Here is a 22844-nt window from a genome sequence, read left to right as displayed (position 1 = left end):
GACACAACCGTTGGGCTTCCCTGGTGCGCAGTGGTTAAGAATCCACCTGCCAATGCAGGGGACACGGGTTTGAGCCCTGGTCCGGGAAGATCCCACATGCCATGGAGCAACTAAGCCCGTGTGCCACAACTACTGAGCCTGCACTGTAGAGCCCGCAAGCCACAACTTCTGAGCCCATGTGCTGCAACTACTGAAGCCCACACGCCTAGAGCCTGTGCTCCGCAACAAGAGAAGCCACCACAATGAGAAGCCCGCGCACCGCAACAAAGAGTAGCCCCCGCTCGCCGCAACTAGAGAAAGCCTGCGTGCAGCAGCAAAGACCCAACGCAGCCAAAAAGAAAATAAATAAAATAAAAAGACACAACCGTTTCTTACCCACACACACCATCTTTCTTATTTTCATTATTCTCTAAATTCTCAGCTCTTTCAGTTGCTTCTGTGTCACTAATACCAGCAGCCGGTTTACTCTCCAGCTCCAAGGGGTGGGAAACGCTCCTTCCCAGGGGATCTGCGGGGCCCGGCTGCACAGGCCCCCGCGGCTCTGCAGACTCACCCTGCAGCTGGAACAGGGGGTAAGCTTGTTTAAACTCAGACAACAACCTCCTCTGCCCTGATACAGGAAAAGAAGGAACTCAAAATGTCGCAAAATCCATCCAAATGAATACAGCATTTCATGTACAAAAGAGAGACAACAGAATTTTTTTAAAACGAGTGTCTTAAATCTATCTGCTATTATAAGCAGAATTCACGGGCACTGATTCTAGTTTTAACTTCCTGTTTCCTAGCAAAGGCCAACAACGCCAGCTTGTCTTCACTCAGAAATGCTGCCGTGCATCTGCTCTGCGTGATGAGTCGCACGCTGCCCCAAACATACTATCCGGGGCCGAGAAGACAAGGACATACATACAGGACAGTGGAAACTCTCCCAGGACCCCTGGGTAAACCCCTGTGGAAGTTAGAAGAAAGACAGTAGAAAGATAAAGTGGACCTCTAGGGACTGAGAAACTACCTGTAGAAAAACGAACTTCTGATCTGGGATAACAGTATAATTTTGGCTTTAAGAATGTGCAAAATGTTTCACTTATATTAATTTTTTATGTATATTTTATATACAATGTTATATAAAAAAACTATTACATAACACAGTACAGCGACTACAGGTAATAACACTGTTGCATATTTCAAACTTTCTAAGAGAGCAGATCTCAAAAGTTCTCACCATGAGGAAATACATTCTGTAACTGTGTATATACAAACAGAATCATTATGTTGTCCACCTGAACTAATATAATGTTTTATGTCAATTACACCTCAACTTAATAAAATTCTTTAAAGCTACACGTCCTTTCTAACAGGTCACAAGATTGGTAAAAGTGATAATTCTCAATCCCTATGAAGTGAGTTTACAAATTAGGACACTTGAACACAGAAAAGTTCAACATGTCCCTCAGTTCACAAAGCTATTAAGTGGACAAGTTGGTAAGGTTCTAAAGCTATTAACACTAGGCAACACTGCCTCCCAGAAAATGTACTCTATTTGTTTTTTAAAAAAAAAAAGGCAAAAAAGAACAAACCCTTTGCCAAGGCTAGCAATGGTACGCATCCTTTCTATGCCCACCTGTGCCTGCTGTTCGGAGCCCGTCTCCCACGGCCCTCTGTGCAGGAGGCTTTTTCTGTTCCATTGCAATGACCCAGATCTAATCCTGCCCCCTCACAAGGATACCAACAGCACTTTGTCAGCATGGCTCTCCCCGGCTCCAATTCTGACTGTTTTTACAAGCTCCATCACTTCAACTAGACAACGGCGTCCTGAAGACTGAGAATCTGAGTTATCAATGTGGCCCCAGCAGAGTCACGCTGGGAGAGCTCACAGGGCAGGCCGCCAAAACAGGTTTTCAAAGCTAAATGAATGAGGAACTGACATACTCACAGGAGACAGAAGTAGTAGTAAGATTTAAATGAGCAAATGATACCAAGTTGCTCTAAAAGGTAAGATGCCCCATCAGAGGTGGCACACTGAAGAAAAAGCTCAAAACCACTTATGTGACAAAAATGTCAACACAGCCCCAAGTGCAAGTGAATCTGAAGTACACGTATGTGACAGGCTCTGACCAGTACCCTTGTAGTACAGCACAGTCGTGCACTTTGACCACGTCAAATGTGACCGGTGCTATGTAAGATGCTTCTTAGAGTGAAAGTTCACACTGTTTTTAAATCTCGGAATGCAAGCATGAAAAATATTTCACTAATAACTTACTTTAATTGCATGAAAATCACATTTTATTATACTGCAATAAATAAAATGTCATTAATCTCACTTTTTCGTTCACTTTTTACAATGTGGCTGCAAGAAAATTTAAGTTACCATGTGGCTGGTGTTCATGTGTCAGGGAGTGCTGCTCCGAGCCCCGTGGCCCCATTCCTGACCAGGAGGGGCTGTGACAGCCAGGGGCTCCGCCTCTGGGAAAACCTCTCCAACCTCACAAGCGCCGTGGCGACGGCCCGCAAATGCCACATCGCTTCAGTGTGAAGCTGTGCCCCAAGCATTCGTCTGGATTAGCCATACCCCAGAGAACAGTTTCCTTTCTGCTTCTCCAAAGGCCAAGCATTATTTGTCCTCGTTTTCCAGCATGGACTGTGACTCCAGGCCATGTTCCACGGCAACGGAAGGAAGGCTGACGGACACGCTAACAAAGTTCCCCACGTTGATACACTGATAAAGGGGAGGAGAGCGCATCACACGGCAACTTTTTGTCAAGACTCAAGGCCGCCCTCTCCGAACCCCTCGGCTTCATGGCCTCCCTTACATAACCCAGGGGGTGGCTGAGGTTCGTTCGACAGGTCAGGCCCTATCTATGTCCACTTCAGCCAGGCCTGGACAGCTTGTCATTACCTCTTATGGCCAAGGCAAAGGCTGGCTGGCCTGAGGTTGGCAGAGTTGTTCCGACTGAAAACTACCCACAGGAAGGCAGACACAGACACTGGCCTGCAGGGGTTCCTTCTGATCCTAAACCACAGAGCAGCCGTCTTTATGACTTTCCAATTTTTATTAAAGAAATGGATTTAAGATATAGAAGAAATGCATTTCCCAACTCCGCCTTTTCCACCTCCCTTATAAGACACGGCTGCTTTCTGGAAAACTCAAAATTTAAATTTAAGAACACCACCATCACCGCCTCACACACAAAAACGCTCCACTGACCTCGGCCAGCTTCTGCCTCAACTGCACAAAAAGACCACACGGTATGCTACATTGTTTCGGAAGATGTTTACCTTTGGGGGACGTTTATTCCATGGCATTGAAGACTTTTTCACTAATACTGCTACGAAGAACCCTCCAGTGTTTTGATGATGTGGTAATATCCTAAGACTGAAAAAAAAAAAAACAAAAAGCCACACAATTTACCCTTTTTAACTGATCCTAAGTACATTCTTTTGCGGTAAATATTCACCCAACCCTCACTGACAGAATCATCAATGTGTAATGTGTAAAAAGTTAACGTAGTGGCCAAAGTATTACCTAATTAAGTTCAAGCCATTTATTTTTGTTATTTACAAATGCTCAAAGCCTGCAGCTCAGGCCCTGAGAACCTTACTTGCTGAAAAGTTCACACATGAGGGGTCGGCCATGGGCGCAGCCCAGACCACGCAGGACATGCTAGAGGTCCCACCTCCCCACAAGCTCACCACCGCTCTAGGTGCATCGCCTGTGACTTCTCGGGGTCCTTTGGGGGGAACATGGTAGGCCGAATTTGGGTGTGTCTGCTGTGCGGAACATCATCCCACGCTGCAAACCACTGCCCATCCTTCGTCATCACCTGCAGAACGAGAGGGTGGGATTCTAGATTACCAGCCCCACCTAATAACAGGAAAAGTCAGAGTGGGCAATTCTCATTTCTCTCCAAAGCGAGGACTGTTTGCAAAGATAAAAATGAGACAACCTTTTATTCATGAAACAGGACAATCGTTCTAGAAAGCAGCATTTTCATTTTCCATGTGGGTTTTTTTTTTCTTTTTTAAAACAAGCCTCAGATTGTTCCTCGTTTAAAACTGAAAACTGAATTGTTTCATATTGGAAACAAGGCTTGAGTTCCAGCCAGTTAAAAGAAAAAAAGCAAAACTATACTTATGGGGATGAGAATAAACAAAGCTGACTTCTAACTGCAGAATAAAGACAGGAAAACTTTTCCAGTGCCAGAGAGAAATATTTGTGTAATCATACGGTAATTTGTCATTAAACATAATTTTGAAATTGATTCTAAGCTACATAACCAAATGTACTATTTATTCAAGTTACCCAACTGTGGGTGCTTTAAAACATCCACAAGTCTAACAGGTCTATCAAGTTGATCTGCCCTTCTGAGTCAGAGTCCTTGCAGAAAGACTACCTTCCACTGTGTGAGTCCAGGCATCCACTTTAGTCCTGGCAACTCAGAGGACACATCAGCAAGTTCCAAGGCACCTATGTATCAAACAAAAAACAAAACAAAAATTCACATTACGCCCAGTGAAAGAAACTAATTATAAAAGATCACATATTGTATGATCCCATTTACAGGGAATGTCCAGGGAGGGCAGATCCACACAGGCAGAGAGCAGATTAGTGGTTCCTGCGGCGGGCGGGGGTGGGAACAGGGAGAGACTGCAAATGAGCTCTTCTCGAAAATGCAGTGAAGTCACTACAGGTCACTGAACTGCACACTTAGAACAAGTGAATGTTACGTGCATAAATGACAGCACAGTAAAGCTGCTGCAGTAAAGAGCTGCAGAGTCCACACCACGTCCGAGACAAAGTCCACAGCAACAAGAGAAGCCACCGCAGTGATAAGCCTGCGCACCACAACGAAGAGTAGCCCCCGCTCGCCACAACTAGAGAAAGCCCGCGCGCAGCAACAAAGACCCAGCGCAGCCAAAAATAAATAAATAAGTTTATAAAAAGAAAGAAAAGAGCACTGTGTCTACAGTAGCACTGCTACAAGAAGCTGTAAGTTAGGGCCATTACAGGAAACCTCTCAAATGAACTACCATCCACAGAACACAGACAGAGCAGACAGTCTCAGGAAGAGGAAAATCCAACATAAGCTCCATGGAAGCTATGAAAAATGCAGGCAATCATGAAAACAGAGCGAAAGAATCCCCGAGGTGGAGGTCCAACAGTAAGAAACCTTTGACAAAAGCATCATACTGACCTCCACTAGTACATCCAAATATTCTGGCTTTTAAAAGCAAACACTAAATAATAGGGCAAGTGTACGAAAACTGGTTTTCTCAATCAAACACTGCCCTGGGCTCAGCAGTGACTTTCTGCCAGCATTTGGGTCAGAAGCTGCCAACGCTGGCCCAGCGCATGTAGACTGAATGCGTATCGGCCACCCTTCCCCCAGCTGAGTCTGAGGACTTCAGGGCGGGGACCACAGCCTCTCCAGTCGAAATCCCCAACAACTGCAGAGTACAAGACCCAGCCAAGGTCTACTGTCTGATGAAGCCACGTCCACGCATGACGCCTCTACAGGACGTCTACACGTGATGGAGGACAGAGATGAGACATCTACAATGTGGTCTGGGGCAACCGCGTGCAGAGATGGCTGTGAGAGCAAAACCGAGACTGGAAGCCCACCTGCTGGTTAGAAAGTAATTACAGGATAGGACACTAAGAGTTAAATTTACTATCAAATTACATCACCCACAGCTCTCCTCTTCACATGCCTTTCGAAATAAAGTACCATCGAAAATGTAGAGCTCATAACCATGCAAGAAACACTGTTCAGAAATCACATCTTTATGTAAGTATAGCAAAACAAAATAAACACAACATAGTAAATTCGGGTCGAAAAGACCCCAAAGGTGTGAACAATCAGAGAGCTGACCACACAGCACAGAGATCACTCGGCCACTAAGAATGTAACGGAAGCCTAGACGGTCTCGGATGCTGCCTCAGGAAATGCACACCTGTTTCAACATCTGCATTTCAACTTGCTTCATACATAAGTAGAAAACTCGGTAGCATTCTATTCTGGAAATGTAGTTAGTTTGAAATCTCCAATTATTTCTGTTAAGGAGAAACTGATGGAAAGTTTAACATTTCAGCAAAAACATGAAAACATTATGAAATGTTCTTACAACCTACGCTGGTCCCTCAGTATAAAACAGTGTGGTAAGACCTCACACCCATTAGGATGGTTACTATCAAAAAACAAAACAAAAAAACAACCACCACAACAACAAAAAAACCCAGAAAATAACAAGTGCTGGCGAGGCTGTGGAGAAATTGGAACCCTTGTGTGCTGTTGGTGGGAATGTAAAACGGTGCAGCTGCTGTGGAGAACAGTATGGTGGGTCCTTAAAAATAAACACAGAATAACCATCTGGTGCAGCAATTCCACTTGTGTGTATGCACATAAGAACTGAAGGCAGGGTCTAAAAGAGTTATTGGTACAGCCATGTTCAAAGCAGCGTTTATTCACAACAGCTAAAATGCAGAAGCAAAACCAAGTGTCCATCAACAGATTAATGGATGAACAAAATATGGTCTAAACATACAATGGAATATTTTCAGCCTTAAAAAGGAAGGAAATTCTGATATATTATATAACATGGGTAAACTTTGAGGACATTATCTGAAAAGAGGTAAGCCAGTCAGTCACAAAACAACAATACTGTAATGATTTCACTCAAAGGAGATATCTAGAGTGGTCAAAGTCACAGAGACAGAAAAATAATGGGGGGGCGGGCAGAGGGGATACTGGGGAGTTGTTTAATGGGTCCAGAATTTCAGTTTAGCAAGGTGAAGAGCTCTGGAAATTGGCTACACAACAATGTGAATGTAGTTAACACTATCAAACTATATATTTTTAAATAGTTAAGATGGTACATTTTTAAGTTATGTAAGTTTTACCACAATTTTTTAAAAAATGCAACAGTGTGGTAAGGATCTGACATAACCTTTCAAACCTAGAGAAACAAAATGGGCAAACTTCGTAACTCACGAAACACAACAAACCCATTATATAAGCATGTTTCTAATCAGGGATACCTCATTTTAGGATTTATAGGCTAATCACACAAGCAAACCGTAGAAAAAGCCTACAGAAAAATACACTATAGCAATAAAGGTTTTGAAAAGTACATACTCTTTTTGAAAGATCATCATGCACTTACCTTCACTCTTTTCCAGTAAAGATGCTATGACTGCTTCATCTTCAATGGGGTTTAGTGAACACGTAGAATACACCATCCTGCCGCCTTCCACTAGCTGTTCAGCGCCCCGAGTTGCAATCCGCAGCTGTAAACTAAGGGCCGGAGACTAGGTTACCCTATGTGCCGAGCACATCCGCATGGCACATATGTCAAAGGCACTGACTGTAGCACATATTCATTACAAATTTTATGACAGACATAATAAAATATAAAATACTCTATGTAAGATGAGCAACTCCCATATAAAGAAAAAAATAACAACAAAAATTTTAAGATTTTTAAGCGAAGTTAGATTAACCCTATATAAGATGTTCCCTGTTTATCTAAAAAGCACCTATTTATAGATGTTGTTACTATATGTTGTTACTACAATGTTGTTACTGTTGTTAACCTTTTCCAACATGCCAACAAGCAAAGCATAAAGCTGATTAACAAATGAATTCAATATATTAGCTAAATTTCTCTATTAAAAAGTCTCCATACTTATACAAATATTTGCTTTTTCTTTCCATGAGCAGTTTGTATCTCTTAGTACATTATAATCCCAACTGCCTGTTTCACAAAAACAGTAGTAAGTTTTTAACAGAGAAACAAAATTTCCTGAAGTTATTTATGGTAAATATTCATTAGTACCCTCCAGATCACCCATAGTTCTACATTTGTATAATTTTAATGTTAAGTGAAAAAAAGAAAGCAAAGCTCTGTAGACTGTAAAATCAAAACAGCTATTTTAAAAATCCCTCTGCACAGAAAAACACTATAATATACCAGGCATGACAGAAATCATCTTTGAGTTATAAGAGTTTCTCTTTCCTTTCACTTCTAAGAACTTTCCAAATTTTCTTTAAAGACAACCAAAACATATTTCTGAGAGATCAAAATGTTAAGCAAAATAATTCAACACAAAAGAACTGAAAACAGAGAGGAGAAATATTAGTAAGAAATGGTCATTTCATGGAAAACACATGTCTGAAATGTGACAGGAAACTTTTATAAAAGGCGTTCTCAATAAATGTATACTTGAAATGTATACAATCTTCAGTTTCCTACTCTTGAGAGGTTTTAAAAACAACTACTTCTGACAAATAAGCAAACTCGCATGAAGGTGGCCATTAACATTCTGAGGATTACAGTCAGTCAGCTGAAGCTCTGGATGCCCAGGTAATTCAACCATAAACCTTCACTAATCTCTTAGTCACACAGGGCTACCAATTACACAGTTTATTTACCCATGCAGCTGCAAGCTGTTTAAGGTGCTCCACTTTTTCCAGACGTCAATGTTTTTCCTCATAGTGCCATCTCCACTGCAAAGAAAGATATTTAAAAACTTAAAACTCTGTACCGGTTAGATGATCACAGCTTAACAAATATGTCATATTCGAGTTAAATTACAAAACAGGTATCATTATTATTACTATAAACACCAATTAGAAAACAATCTAAATTCTCACAAGCTACAATAAACTTTCTATTTTTGTTTTGGGGACACTCTAGTACAGTAAACTAATTGCACTTCCATTTCAATGCAATAAGGAAATAAAGATTTGAAAAGAACACCTCTCTCAACAAAGAGACAGTAATTTGTTTCCATTTGAGAAAAAATACTATAGCAAAACTAATCTTCAGGTCTTCCCTGGTGGCGCAGTGGTTGAGAGTCCGCCTGCCGATGCAGGGGACGTGGGTTCGTGCCCCAGTCCGGGAAGATCCCACATGCCGCAGAGCGGCTGGGCCCGTGAGCCATGGCCGCTGAGCCTGCGCGTCCAGAGCCTGTGCTCCGCAAGGGGAGAGGCCACAACAGTGAGAGCCCCGTGTACCGCAAAACAAAACAAAACAAAAAACTAATCTTCAGACCTAGGACACAGAACCTTTTGATCCTGCTACTTAGAAAAGAAACTTGGCTAATCAACAGTAACATTTTAATCAGAATTACAAGAATAATGATAAACTTATACTCATAAAGGATTTCCACAGCAAATTCAATTAAGCCAATTTAATTTCTTTACCAAGATTTTTCTATATATCACACTTAAACATTTTTTAATTTCTGCTTTTACTTAATGGAAATCATTTACATGTAAATTCCACAATACAGAGTTGATCAATTAATCTTTCTGTCCATGTCGAATTGTATCTACTCAGAATTTGAGTAATTCCTGTGTCTGCTGGCTTTCTCTGTAAAATTTAATTTTCCTTGATGGTCTACTCACATGTCCTTGAGGTGAAGGGTCTGCAGGATGGAAACGTCCTATACGATATAACTGCTTTCAAATGACACCCCTTGCATGTATGGTGGTGGCTTAAATTCTAATTCCCTCAGCTTACAACTCAGAGCTCATGAGTCACGTCTTTCTCACAGTATGATATTTGTGATCGCAAAAACACAGGGGTGGGAAAAATCAGTTTTTCTGATCCAAAGGAAAACTAAAAAGCTGCAATCTAGAAAGAAATGAACATAGCTCATGACCTATTTCAATTTTGTGAAGGAGAATTCTTTCGATATTTGACAGGCGGTCACACTCAGTGCTAATGAGTTCTGCCACCAGCAGTAATCTGCCCCTTGTTTAAATAAGACAGGATTTAATTCCGATGTGTCATATTTAAACACTGTGTTTAGTGCTAACAAAGTTCTGTGGCAGCGTCTGTACTAAACTTTGTCTCAACAAAGTTTGTACTTTGTCTCAACAAAGTCGTGTGTTCAGAAGGTATTAAACATGTGTGACACCAGTGCCTATGTCACTGCCTCCAGGAAATTAACAGACGTTTTAAGTTTGATTCTCTTCTTTTTGGAAAAACTAAGTTATTCAATTATGCCATGAAATTCTTTTATAGGTAAACTCTAAAACTCTATAATTTATTTGTAAAACTTGAAGAAAGGCACGTGTACAAATACACTTGAGTTTCCCAAAGGTTGGAACCCCTGAGTTTCACTGTGCTACATAAGATTCACCACAGAAGCCCAATGTGATCACGTATTATCCTATGACAAGTATCCTACATACTCACCGGAAATAAGCACAAGCAAATCGCTCGCGGCACTAACATCCTGAAATGCCTGTTAACGAGGCTTTATGACGACATTGCTTGCCTCTCAGGTATCTTCTTCGTGTCCCTTTTCAAGACGATCAAAACCACCCCCTTTCTGATCTCTTCGTTCTGTTTATCACTAAAATTGAGTTTCTGGCTTCTGATTTACTCAGTGTCTCTCTCTTCAAACCAGTTGCCACAAGACTGACACCTGCAATTGCATGCACACCGTGTGCAGATTCACTTTAGACTGTATCTGATTTGATTTTGAGTGGACTCTGGGCTTTCCGGCCTCTTAATCATACCTGCAAGGGACGTCACATAAGATGCGGTCATAGAAGAGAATCTCCTTCTTCCCATTCACATCCATCTGGAGCCGAGGGATGCAGGAAGCATCGTGGTTGACCACCATGATGCAGGGACTGCTCAGCCGCTTGGCCTGATGCACAAGCAGGTAACAGCGCTTGTTGTCCACGTCATTCGCGATGACAAACCCCTCTGGGAACATAAAACTGCGTCAGGTGAAAGGTGGCATAAGTGGAGCAATTTCCTGAAATGTGTAACCTCTAGGTTGGCAGGTGAGATGGACAACTGAGCAAACGTAAGACCGAGCTTCAGATTTGCTAGAACTAGGGAAGTGGTCCAGAAAAAGGAACCAGGTGGCTCGGCATGGATTTCACAGTCAATTAAAATGTCAAAACTTCAAAATTCGTCTGTTCAACAATTATTCACTTTGTACCAATTACTGTGCCAAAAGTAACATTTCCATTATTAACGATTAACTAAAAAGGAGGGTGAGGGAAGAAAGATGTAGAAAACAACGAAATCCCCCAACAAGTGTTTAAAATAGTGCACATGTGCTGGGCCTCCATTCTGGACCCTGCGAATCTGCTTCCTGGGGAGGGGCCGAGGCTCCTCAGGGTCAAGTCAACCCGCTCCCTGGGAGGCTCTGACATTTGCAATCTTACATAATGTCCTCCAAGTTCAAGACAGATGTCCCATTTCGTATGTGATGTCTGGTAATGTCACAGAACTCACCTATTAAATGGCGGTGGGATTTGAACCTGGGGAGTCTGACAGCAGCTCTGGACAACTACATTCTCCTGCCTCTCACATAGGTAGTAAAGAGTCAAAAGGAAACAAAAACCCCAATGTGAGACTGTTACTACTGAAAACTCAAAGGGCAATCTACCTACTATGGCTTTAAAAAGAAACACCACTTGCTTTTATAGAAAATACACGTAGGGGGCTTCCCTGGTGGCGCAGAGGTTGGGAGTCCACCTGCTGATGCAGGGGACGCGGGTTCGTGCCCTGGTCCGGGAGCATCCCACGTGCCGCGGAGCGGCTGGGCCCGTGAGCCATGGCCGCTGAGCCTGCGCATCCGGAGCCTGTGCTCCACAACGGGAGAGGCCACAGCAGTGACAGGCCCACGTGCCGCAAAAAAAAAAAAAAAAAGAAAAGAAAAAGAAAGTACACGTAATTCTAAAGTAAAGGCCCTCCCCACAATGCACGTGTGGGTCTGAGGACAACTGACAGGTGTGCACAGCGTCCAGCTCTACTTCCAGAGACACAAAACCCATCTGCCTGATGCCTCCTGTGTTATGCTCTTTTCCTTGTCTACAACCCACCAAAGTAGCACCCCTACCCTTCAAAAACCAGCCCAGTGCATACCTGGGAAAGGCACGCTCATGTCGGCATGCAGCATTTCGATTAGCTGTGTGGTCTTTGATCCAGGTGCTGCGCACATATCTAAAATCTACTGAAAAGCAATAAAATGTCTGATGTTCTTCTTTTAATAAATCAATCATCCTACATTTAATTTAGAACGACTTAAAACTAGTTTCTCATTTCTATTTCACAACCCAAATACATTTATTTATAGAATGAATCTATAGCATATTATACTGAACTTCCAGAGGCCTAATACTATATGATGTCCCCAAACCACAGAAGGATAAAGATACTTACTCCACAGGGGATAGGAACAAAATGGCACTAGACACCAGTGAAAGCAATACATTTAGGGATGATGAGTAAAGATGCTAAGTGCAAGAAGCAGTATAACAAAATGCTAAAAGGCAGAGCTGGCTGGGTTCAAGTCTCAGCTCAGTCACTGGGGACTAGTTGGTGACTTCAGGCTCCACTTTCCTTTGCCTCCTTCCCCTCATCTGGAAAAACGGGGACAGTGATAGCATCTACCCTCACAGGGGTATGTGGATAATAAAGTGAATTGATTCACAAAAAGAACATAGAACAATCCTCAGCATTCAACAAGTCCTCAATACATGTTCACTATGATTTTCAACCAATTTAGTCAATCAAGAACACTGAAGATTATCTGAGTAGTAAGTAAAGAAACTGAGTTGTAAAAATTGCAAAAAGAACCTAAAATAAATGTCATTCTCCACTTTACCCAAAGTGAAAAGGAAAACAGAAATGATTAACTATATAAAGAAAAAAAGGTCTCAACAGAACAGAGAGACACAAACACTGAGGGTGGTCTGCCCACCAGAATTTTCTATTCAATGCACGATACCTTATGGTGAGGGTGAGCATTAAGCAACAGTGGCGGAATCATGCTAACGGCTTCTTGACGACTGATGTTTCCCTTAGAAAATAACATTTTTAAAAATCAGCAATGGCATTGAGAAAGGCAGAAAAAAATTAATACTGGGCTTTATTTCCAATGCAACAGGAAAACACCATATAATTATACCAGAACACAAAAGTTAGTACTATCACATAGACAGTAAGTAAGACAGATTTTTATACTAGTGGATAAATGGTTGCTACCAAAAGACTAAGTAAGGATGACCATAAATATCAAAACAACATTAGAATATTAGAAATTCAAGTATAACACGAGCACAGGACAGGACAGAAAGTCCCCGTTAAAAGTTTCATAGCTGAAACTGTAAGTTCTATCTCTTAGTTCTCCTGTTTCCAGAACAGCCCACGCCTGCTCTGTATTCCTGAGAACTGTCCCCATCAACCACTGCCCCCATGTTTCCTGTGGAAGAGAGAGAATAATTAAAACTCCTCACTAAATCAACCATCCTCTAGATCTTCACTCGTGGGTCAGGACATCTGTTAAAATGTACAGCTGTTCAGATTCAGACAAAGTTTCTTAGTGAAATCCAGCACTTGTGCCAATCACAACTCTATTGTAACAGCTTAGGACTAAACACTTAACAAAAAGCCAAAAGAGCATCAGCTACCAGGAGGCTTCTGCTTCTTTACAACCTGGGGCCCCTGTCCTGGAAAGGCCACCCAAGCAGCCATCACTCATCTTACACCTGCGCACCTGACTGTCAGAACCTAAACACAGGCCTCCACTCACACCTGTTCCTTTCACCTCATGGGTTTCCGGCCAGCACTGCATCTGTGAGGACTGAACCATGACTGCCTTGCCAGGGGCGCGGATCCCAAGTTCTGGGTTACACCTGTGATTCTAAAGAGCCTGCCTTCTGTTTTCACCCGAGTTGTCACTCAGAGCATTCATGTAGGACGAGGATGTCAGGCCCGTGGCTAGACACCCCAGCAGGTGGTCCCTGGATTCATGGACACTCTGCAGTCAACTTTGAACAACCCAGGGAGTATTGCACCCTGCTGACTCCTGATCAAAAATCTGGACTGGTTCCCTACCATACACGCCGCCAACACTAAACTCCAGTGTCCTCTACCTTTCAAAGCTGCCAAAACCCAGCTCTTCACGACCTACCGGACTGTGTATCCCTCCATTCCCCACAAACCCTCTGCTCTGTTGAAGTCTGAACCTAAATTGCTCTCTAACGCATCCAAGTAGATTAAGAGCTGAGCCAGAGAACCCCTTCTTGTATGAGCCCGAGCACAGAACTGGGCCCGTGGTGGTGCTCAGCTCTGTTTACTCCTTACCAAGGTAGGGATAGGGGTGGGAAACCAGGCAAGCGGAGCCCAGGTTACCGGGTTACCAAGCTGGACACAGAGCCACAAAAGGGAACAGCTCTACCCTGGACTGAGTAGCTACTAGAACGGAGCGAGGTGAAAGGTTTCTAAATTGGTTATGGCTTCAAGGCAAGAAACATGGGAAGCACGATAATCCTGTCAGCTGGACACAGACGCTCCGAGTGAAAAAGAAATAAAAACCATCTGGTGACACAGAGGTTTCCTTGGCTAGAAAAAGGAGATTAGAAAATAAGAAGGGGCAGCTTCTGATTTTAAACGTGAGACTATTAAGAATGCCCAAAAAACTGAAAGTAAACTGCAAAGCTCACAACATCCAAATTTTATGGGCATTCACTCAATCATGCATTACACGCGGGAACAGCTATTTTGTCGGGGAAGATGTGAGGCTAAAGGTTAGAAGTTCAAGTGACTGAACCGCCATCAGGGAACCTGGGGAGGCGGAGGGCTGACAGGGCGAAGGCGAGGTCGTTCTACGAGAACCAAAGTTGTCGCATTTAGGTCTTGTTTGTCTGCCTGGCAAAGGCGGGGTAAAACACTTTAATAAAATACACGTGGCCGCGAGAGCATATCGCTTTCTCCGCGGGAAAGGCGCGTGGCACGCGCACCTCGGAAGGACATGAGAGCGGACAGGGCAGCTGCTCCTGAGCGAGGCCCATGGAGCAGGGCGCTGTGCCCCGCCCCCGGCTGCGGCCACCCCAACCCGGAGCGGCCAGAAACAAGGAGCCACGCCGGCATGTGTGACGGTGCCCGCCGGACGTTTCACGATCAGCGGCGCCAAACGAGACAGCAGCCACGTAACTTAGCAGAAATTCAGGGGGCGCGCACACACTTCAGCGGGTTTTTCTGCCTGCCTCATCCACCTCGGCACTCCCAGAGGCACGTATGGTTAAAATAAAACTACCGGACTGATACTAAGGCCCAGTTAAAGTTTCAAGGAAACCAGCAAACGTAGAGGCATCTACTCACAGATTCAGTTTCGCTAACCAGAAACTGGTGAAACTTTTCCAATTGTGGAGACTTTCTCAAGATTTTTCGACTTAAGTTTGTGTGCCAGGCAAGTTCTTCAGGATACCTGACCGAAAAGAAAGCAAAACATTTACGGGTTATGTTAAAGCGGCCTCTTCACAATTTCTTGCTTATACAGGTCATAAGCCAAACGAGACACCCGGCTGTGTTCCGGCCGCTCAGTCCTGTCCTCGCGTGACGGCCAGCAGCACCGTGAGAGCTCTGGGACACACGGGTGCACTCTCACTGCGCCCCGTGGCCCCGGCACAGGCGGCCTGGGCGCTCTGAGAGACACACGCACATGACACCACTGAGAAGTTATGGTGATGCATGTCCACGATCTGATGAAACGGGAGCCTCCCACCCCGCTGCTCTCCACTGTGGTGAGCTAACGTGACGGCACGGAGGCCAACAGAGGACAGAAGGTGACGAATTACTTAAAATGCAGATCACACAGAATCAAAGTGATGCCATAGGGCAGGTATTAGAATGTTTGCCAAACGTTTGATTACAATCCTTTTTACTATATTTTTCACTATTTCCAAAACAAATCAGTCCAATAATGTACTGAAATGTTTTACATACCAAAAAACCTTGGAAATCACCAATGCATTAATTTGAGCTCCTAGGCTGCTACTTATACAGACCTAAGAATGAAGCTTCTCCTGCCATTTCTGGGAATATATTTGAACTGTCTATAAATCACACCACCACTGATTAGGAAGTGTGTGCTTTTTCATCGCAGCTTGCACCTGCCCACCCACTGAGCTCCAACTGCACAGGTCAGTACACGGATAGGACACATGGGGCCACGCTCAGCATAACGTGGCACTCGGTAACAAATCATACCAAACTCATTGTTAACTCTGAGGTACAATAATGAGCTCAACTTAACAATGCAGGGTCACAATGTTTCCATGTGTCAAACTGCAGCTAAGGTGACAGCCATGAAAATGAAGCTGGAACATCTGAAAAACAACATATCTGACTGCTTTGAGACTCTGATTATTTGACAGACACAAACTCAGGCTTAAGATCTGAAGACACTGCTCAACTGTCATGTTATCATGAGATACATGTGAAAAATACTTTCCACCAAACAATGAAGATTAAACTGGCTGAATCTGTTCACAGCCACCCTCCAAATGTCCCGGTGCTTTGTTTCTATCTCTTATGCCTGCTTCTCTCTTCAATATTTAACCTGTTTCAAAAATACAGAAGCAAAATGCAATCATACTTATCAGACAATTTCAAAGAGTTTAGCTTTAAATACTCCCTTTGGCCTCACTAGAGGTGAATGGCAGGGATTCACTCAGGTTGGCTCCAGCTGTAGAACTGAAGAAAACCTGCTGACCCACTGCTACCTTTGCTGATATCCAAACGTCTACTGGCAACCCCAAATTGTCTGTGACTAATGACAGCACACATGCCAGTTACTACTTTACCAAGCCACCGAACACCACTAATTTGAATGCTGCCTGCCACTATTCATTGTACATTGCTGAAGTTTCATTTTCAAATAGAGACAGCAGTCTCTAGATATAATTTGAGGGAATATTTCCTTATGTGCCTTACAGGTTGAATTTCTAGTAGTTAAAATGTAAATTTACTATTATAAGAATAAAATTCGATTGTAAGTTATTGTATGTTATTATGATTGTGAAAGCTCTTACTCATATGAGAAAAATATTTAAGAACTTTTAGACAGTTAAACACAGACAATTAAAATGAAAAAGTATGTTTCTTATATAGCTTTAGGAACAACTCTTTTGAGCTAACAGATGTTTATGAAAATCTTCACAGATCTCAACATCAAACAATCTTAAAAAACTGTATTTAATTTATAGTTATGTAATTCAAATTTAGCTCCTGAGTCTTTAAAGTCCTATTTTGCAAACTTGTCGTATCTTTTAAGGATAAATTAAAAGCGCCACTGTCCCCTTTGTCCCTAAAAAATTCTTAAGAGAAACAGTCTCTAAATATATACAACACCTACGATAAATCATCTTCAACCCAGACATTTAAAAAGAACACAAACAGCATGACAATAAGGTGTGTTCTCAACAACTGATTGTCAAAACAAGGTCTCTTAAAAATTGCTTTAGGATAATTCCTTACAGTTCCTAGTCTATGAAAAGTAAGGATAAAAATGAAATCTGCCCAAGCTATAAGTCCTATACATGATAAGTCCTATACCTTCTAGAAAACCTGGTTCCCAAAAACATTTCACCTATATTATATCCCACGATGTACCAAAAGGTTAGAAGAATACATGATCTATTTCTGCATTTTGAACAATATAGAAAACCACCAGAAGTAGTTTAAGCTTCTGCTTTACTTGCTTACTGATTTATGGGTTTCCCACACTTGACAAGTGAATTTGATTGATTAAATGTTTATACAATAAAACTATCACACAATTTCACCGATAATGGAAGAAGGTTGACTATCAGGAACCCAAATCTTACAACATGCTGCTCACACCCTTCAGCCATGTTCAGAAAATTAAAGCAAACAGTAACGTGTAGAGAATGCCTGGCTGTTACTGGAGTGACTCGCTTGTGTTCTTCACCCACAGAACACCTGCAGAGCCTTTCCAACAAGTCTGGGAACTGACTGGTCCTGTACCCATACCCCAAATTCAAAAATCGAGAGCGAAAAATAGCCGTTAAATGTTCAATGAGCTGATTAAACAAAAGTATGACCACAGTTTGCAGAGAACAATAAAAATAGCGAGACTAGGGCTTCCCTGGTGGCGCGGTGGTTGAGAGTCCACCTGCCGATGCGGGGGACGCAGGTTCGGGCTCCGGTCCGGGAAGATCCCACGTGCCGCGGAGCGGCTGGGCCCGTGAGCCATGGCCGCTGAGCCTGCGCGTCCGGAGCCTGTGCTCCGCAACGGGAGAGGCCACAGCAGTGAGAGGCCCACATACCGCAAAATAAATAAATAAATAAAAAATAATAGCGAGACTAATTCCCGTATTTGTTGGAGCTGTGGAGGAAAATCCCACGAGAACAGGCCCAGAGAAAAGGCGCCTCTTTCCCACAGGAGCACGTGCTGAATTTTCACCTCCTCTTACTGCCCAGACCCAGAAGACACTCAGAGACCCTCGCATCCGAAAAGCTGCACCTCTGAACATAAGGTTGAAGGAATAAAAATGTTTTCAGGTGATTGCGAGAGGCAGCAAATGCGGGCAAGATTATTAGAAATAGAAACGTGCACAAAGACAATCTTAAACCTGCTTCTGAAAACATCAGATGACCCCTACTTAAGCGCCAGGACATCAATCACATCTCCAAACCTCGGCACGGGAGAGTTAAGTCTACAACCCAGGTCCTCTGAGAGGAAGAGCAGCTCACCACGTGAAGGCTACCTCACTTGGCAACACTGTAGGTACAGCAACTGGAAATACATCTTCCTTGTCCACTGGCCTCAGGACCGCGGACATGCAGTGAGTGACCACCAACAGCCACCTAGCACCTGAGTCCTTTTCCTGTCCTCTAACAGTCAAGCTTTTAAACTCTGACTAAAATCGTTTTAACGAAAAAAAACACCATGAAATTTTCTGGCTTAATACTGAAGGCTTAGTCCTGTGTCCCAGAAACGCATTCTATAATGTTGACCTTTGGTTTGGATCTGATTTTAGCATCTGGCCATTCAGCATTCATTCTAAAGGTGGATGACGTGCACATCTGTGATACAGACACTGAAAATCCAAACGGCCAACAAAAGAATGAAAAGGAAGCAAATCCACAGCCCATGATTAATGAGAACCTGACCTTGGTCTGTGATCACTAAAGGGTATCACAAGGGTAAAAATGAAAGGTAACATCAAATACATGGAAAGTCAAAGCTTCAGAAGTTGCCAGGAAATGCTGATTAAATTCAGCTTTTTATAGCAATCATTTAAAATGTGTTGTTTTGTGAGAACTCTCAATACCGCAAAGTTGATCATCGGAAATGTGGAGCTACAGCAATTTAACGACTTTTCTGTTTATAAATTAGTCCAGGGCTCGGCATTGCTATGGTTTGTGCTCGAGTACTCCAGACATTTTACGAGACAGAAGGGTCTGCCTTCACACATCTGAGCCCTGAACTGGACCCTGAGAAACAAGTAAGCCACAGGACACCTACGGGACAGTAAGATTAAAGGGCAGTGAGCAGAGAGGGCAGGAGTGTGCTTGGGAGACACTGGAGACAGCCGACACACAGGACGGCTGAAGCAGCCTTGCTGAGCCTTTGCCAGGTGAAGGGCTATGTTGTGATTGCTAGTCATGTGATTCCTACTCTCTCTTTTTTTTAAAATAAATTTATTTATTTTATTTATTTTATTTTTGGCTGCGTTGGGTCTTCATTGCTGCGTGCGGGCTTTCTCTAGTTGTGGCGAGCGGGGCTATTCTTCGATGCGGTGCGCAGGCTTCTCACTGCGGTGGCTTCTCTTGTTGTGGAGCATGGGCTCTAGGTGCATGGGCTTCAGCAGTTGTGGCACGCAGGCTCAGCAGCTGTGGCTCGCGGGCTCTAGAGCGCAGGCTCAGTAGTTGTGGCACACGGGCTCAGCAGTTGTGGCTCACAGGCTCTAGAGTGCAGGCTTAGTAGTTGTGGCACACGGGCTTAGTTGCTCCACGGCATGTGGGATCTTCCTGGACCAGGGCTCGAACCCGTGTCCCCTGCGTTGGCAGGCGGATTCTTAACCACTGCGCCACCAGGGAAGCCCCGATTCCTACTCTCTTGTATGACTTTTGGCAGCGTTGAGTAGTCCGAAATGGAGTCACAGTGACCAGTGTGAATCTCCGTGGTGACTGTTCGGAAACGTCTGGTTTTTGGTAACGTCCTCAGAAAGACGGCATGGGAACAGAAGGGTGACAGATAGAGAAGAGAACCCCAGGTGCATAACTCTTTAAAACACTGAGACAGTGGCTGGAAGGCTCATCATCCCAGGACTTTATGCTCCAAGGCCGAGGAGCTGCTTCAAACAGAGACGCTGCTGGAGGCACTGTCAGATCAGATGGGGACTTCCCGCTTGCTCACACCCCAGGAAAGGGGACCAACATTCATGCTGAGACGCCCCCTTCGTCACCCCCTTCCTTCCCTCAGGTGCATGATTACCTTCTCTTGTGTAGTGTGGTGTGTACAATAAACCGAGCGATTCACAAACTGAACATCGGCTACCCTCCACGTTACCTCCCGTGCCGCGATCCTTACCTGGCCTAACCGCTGGGCCCTGCAACAAAACATTAAGTTTGCAACGCTTCTGACATGAAGACAAGGGGTGGAAATGGAAATGGTGGAAATGGTAACGTCAAGGAAGGTAAGAGGCTGGACTGACTTGGAAAAATTAACTGAAATCAAGACTTCAACACACTACGGCTGCAAATCACATAGGAAAACTTGCACACCAGCGTGAACTAACAGCGATAAAAAAAAGCACTGGGAAGAACAGGAGAATGCCCGGAAAGTATATTCAGGTTCTTTCAGGCCAACAGCAAACGCACTACCAAGAAATACATTCAAGTGAGAAAGATTAAAACTCCAGAGAAATATCCAACAGGATGAAGCCTCGTTATACCTACCAACTCAGGGGCTGTGGAACTTCAACTTTCTGCCCGTCCACCTCCAGGTCCTCCAGTTCCTTGAAATACTTGTTCTTTAAGCAATGGAGAATCTCTTTTGCGTGGCTATTAAAAAGTAAGCAAGTTTCAAATCCACCTGGAAAGCTAATTTAATAAATTTTATCTCTCTGTAAATTCAAGATTATGTTTTAAAACTAAAACCATCGTTGTGTGGAGAGAACACATTCTTTAATTACTGCCTTTTTACTCTATTCTTTCAAAGATAACAATCCTCATTGTCTGACCACTAAAAGGTGATAAACTAAATACAATACTACTGCGTTCCTTCCCTCCTAAATATTCCTCGAGTTCCAATTTCACTTGCAGGTCATCTTCAAAAGGTATAACTGAAACCATACCCTGTAACTTACACACTCAAGGCCCATAGGCAAAACACAGTGATTAACTGAGACCTCTAAGCTTGTTTTGCAAAAGACCAGGGATGTGCAGACATGGAAACAACGTGCTAAAGGCCCCTTCGCGTGGCACAGGCGCGTTTAGGGACTAAAATAACCCACGGTAAACTTTAGACATCACAGGCTGAAAATCCACCACATGTAACAGACAGAACGCCCCACCCCGAATTTGCACATGGGACCCATAAGCAGGCATGAAGGACAGAGAACCTGTAGGGAGCTCTTGAAACTCACCCCAACTTTCCACCCATCATTTCCGAGCCCCCTCCTCCTCTTACTGGCCACCTCCAAGATAAATACCCCACTCAACAGCTGACGGGGAGAGCGGAGCTCTTGCCTCCTGTCTCCTTGCTTGGTTGCCCTGCAGTAAAGCCTTTTCACTTTCTGCAAAAGCCCCTTGCCTCGGTATTTGGTCTTTGTGCAGCGGGCAATGGGCGCGCACTTGCTCACCTACAAGACTACAAAAAAACATTTTTTTTAAGGAAAGAGAACACTGTACGTTTCACTTAAACTCGGTAATGTCACAAATTCTCATGTGTTCCAAAGGGTGGGCATCCTCAACTCACGAATTCCCAGGAGTCAACCCTTCCTCAGGCTGCATTTTCCTTTCTCATTCTGGCCTCCCAACTTGCAATCCCTCCTTTCCCTACGCCGTAGGACACTTAAGCTCCCTCCCCTCAAGGCCTCCAGGATCTCGAATCCGCACCGCTGACATGCGCTTCTTAGGGGAAAAAGTAACACCCGCGTTTTAAACCTTGGGCGTTCTAACCCCAACTTTCCAGGAAATACGAAAAGCACGACCCCCTACCTTTTGTAACCCGTAATTCTTAAAGTGGCCGGGAGAGGCTCCCTGAGCGCTTCCATGAACTGGTCCCACTCGCCTTCGGGCACGATCTTGAGTTCCTGATAGTAGTGCTCGAACAGCTTGTTCTCCTTGACGATCTCGGGGTACCCGCCTTCCCAGCCCTGAGGAATAAGAGGGACGTGTGCCCAGGGCCGGGGAGCCCCCCTTCGCCGCCCCACAGGCCTGGGGATCGGGGAGGTCCCCGCGGGTCCCCGGCTCCTACCGCCCCACTGCGCTTCCCGCCGTCCTCGGCGCCGTCCTCCGCGCTCCCGGGTCGCTGCTGCTGCTGCTGCTGCTGGAGCCGCCGGCTCCGCGACCGCCGCCCCATGGCCCACGCGGCAGCGCACGCCGCCCGCACACAGCGAGCCGCCACCCTCGGCCGCGAGCACTTCCGGGCTGCAGCTCGAGGACCCCGTGGGTCAGCGCCTGCGCCTCTCCCGGACCTGCACGACCCTTCAGGAAACAAGCCAGAGCGCCGCGACCCGTGCTCCCGGAAAACGACGAGCAGGAGGAGCCGGGGACAGTCCTGAGCGGGAAAGTGGCTCCAGAGAGCAGGCCGAGAGACGCCTACTGGCCGAGGGCCTGGGTTTCCGCGCGGGCTCAGGCGGCGATGCGGACAGCCCGAGGTCACGCATGCGCACCAAGGCGACGGGGGGGCGGAGCGGGCCCGGAGTGGGCATGGCTCTGGCTTGTGGGCGGGGCGGGTGGCAGACCCACCTCCCGCCCAGTCCGCGGCGTGCCCCTTGTACTGGTGAAACAGGCGGGGTCAGCGTACCCACTGCTTCCTGGCCGCTAGGGCGGCGTGG

At 44.7% G+C, this 22844-nt stretch overlaps 1 protein-coding gene across 1 annotated transcript in view; it reads right to left on the bottom strand.

Moving 5' to 3' along the window:
• Positions 1-22569, bottom strand: part of NSUN2 (NOP2/Sun RNA methyltransferase 2) — a 29264-nt gene extending 6695 nt beyond the window's left edge. Inside the window, exons 1-13 of the mRNA XM_082835526.1 lie at positions 22262-22569; positions 22003-22160; positions 20740-20844; positions 15133-15238; positions 12758-12829; positions 11893-11977; positions 10527-10719; positions 8427-8501; positions 7159-7289; positions 4389-4462; positions 3688-3818; positions 3274-3370; positions 376-560 (exon numbers count right to left, since the gene is read on the bottom strand). Coding sequence (XP_082691652.1) covers positions 376-560; positions 3274-3370; positions 3688-3818; positions 4389-4462; positions 7159-7289; positions 8427-8501; positions 10527-10719; positions 11893-11977; positions 12758-12829; positions 15133-15238; positions 20740-20844; positions 22003-22160; positions 22262-22366 — 1517 coding nt within the window. The 5' untranslated portion in view covers positions 22367-22569. The remainder of the gene's footprint in view (positions 1-375; positions 561-3273; positions 3371-3687; positions 3819-4388; positions 4463-7158; positions 7290-8426; positions 8502-10526; positions 10720-11892; positions 11978-12757; positions 12830-15132; positions 15239-20739; positions 20845-22002; positions 22161-22261) is intronic.
• Between the last annotated feature and the right edge of the window lie 275 nt (positions 22570-22844).

The sequence above is a fragment of the Leucopleurus acutus genome (assembly GCF_964270905.1).
Source record: "Leucopleurus acutus genome assembly, chromosome: 3".
Lineage (NCBI taxonomy): Eukaryota > Metazoa > Chordata > Mammalia > Artiodactyla > Delphinidae > Leucopleurus > Leucopleurus acutus.
This window is presented reverse-complemented; position numbering and strand designations above follow the sequence as displayed.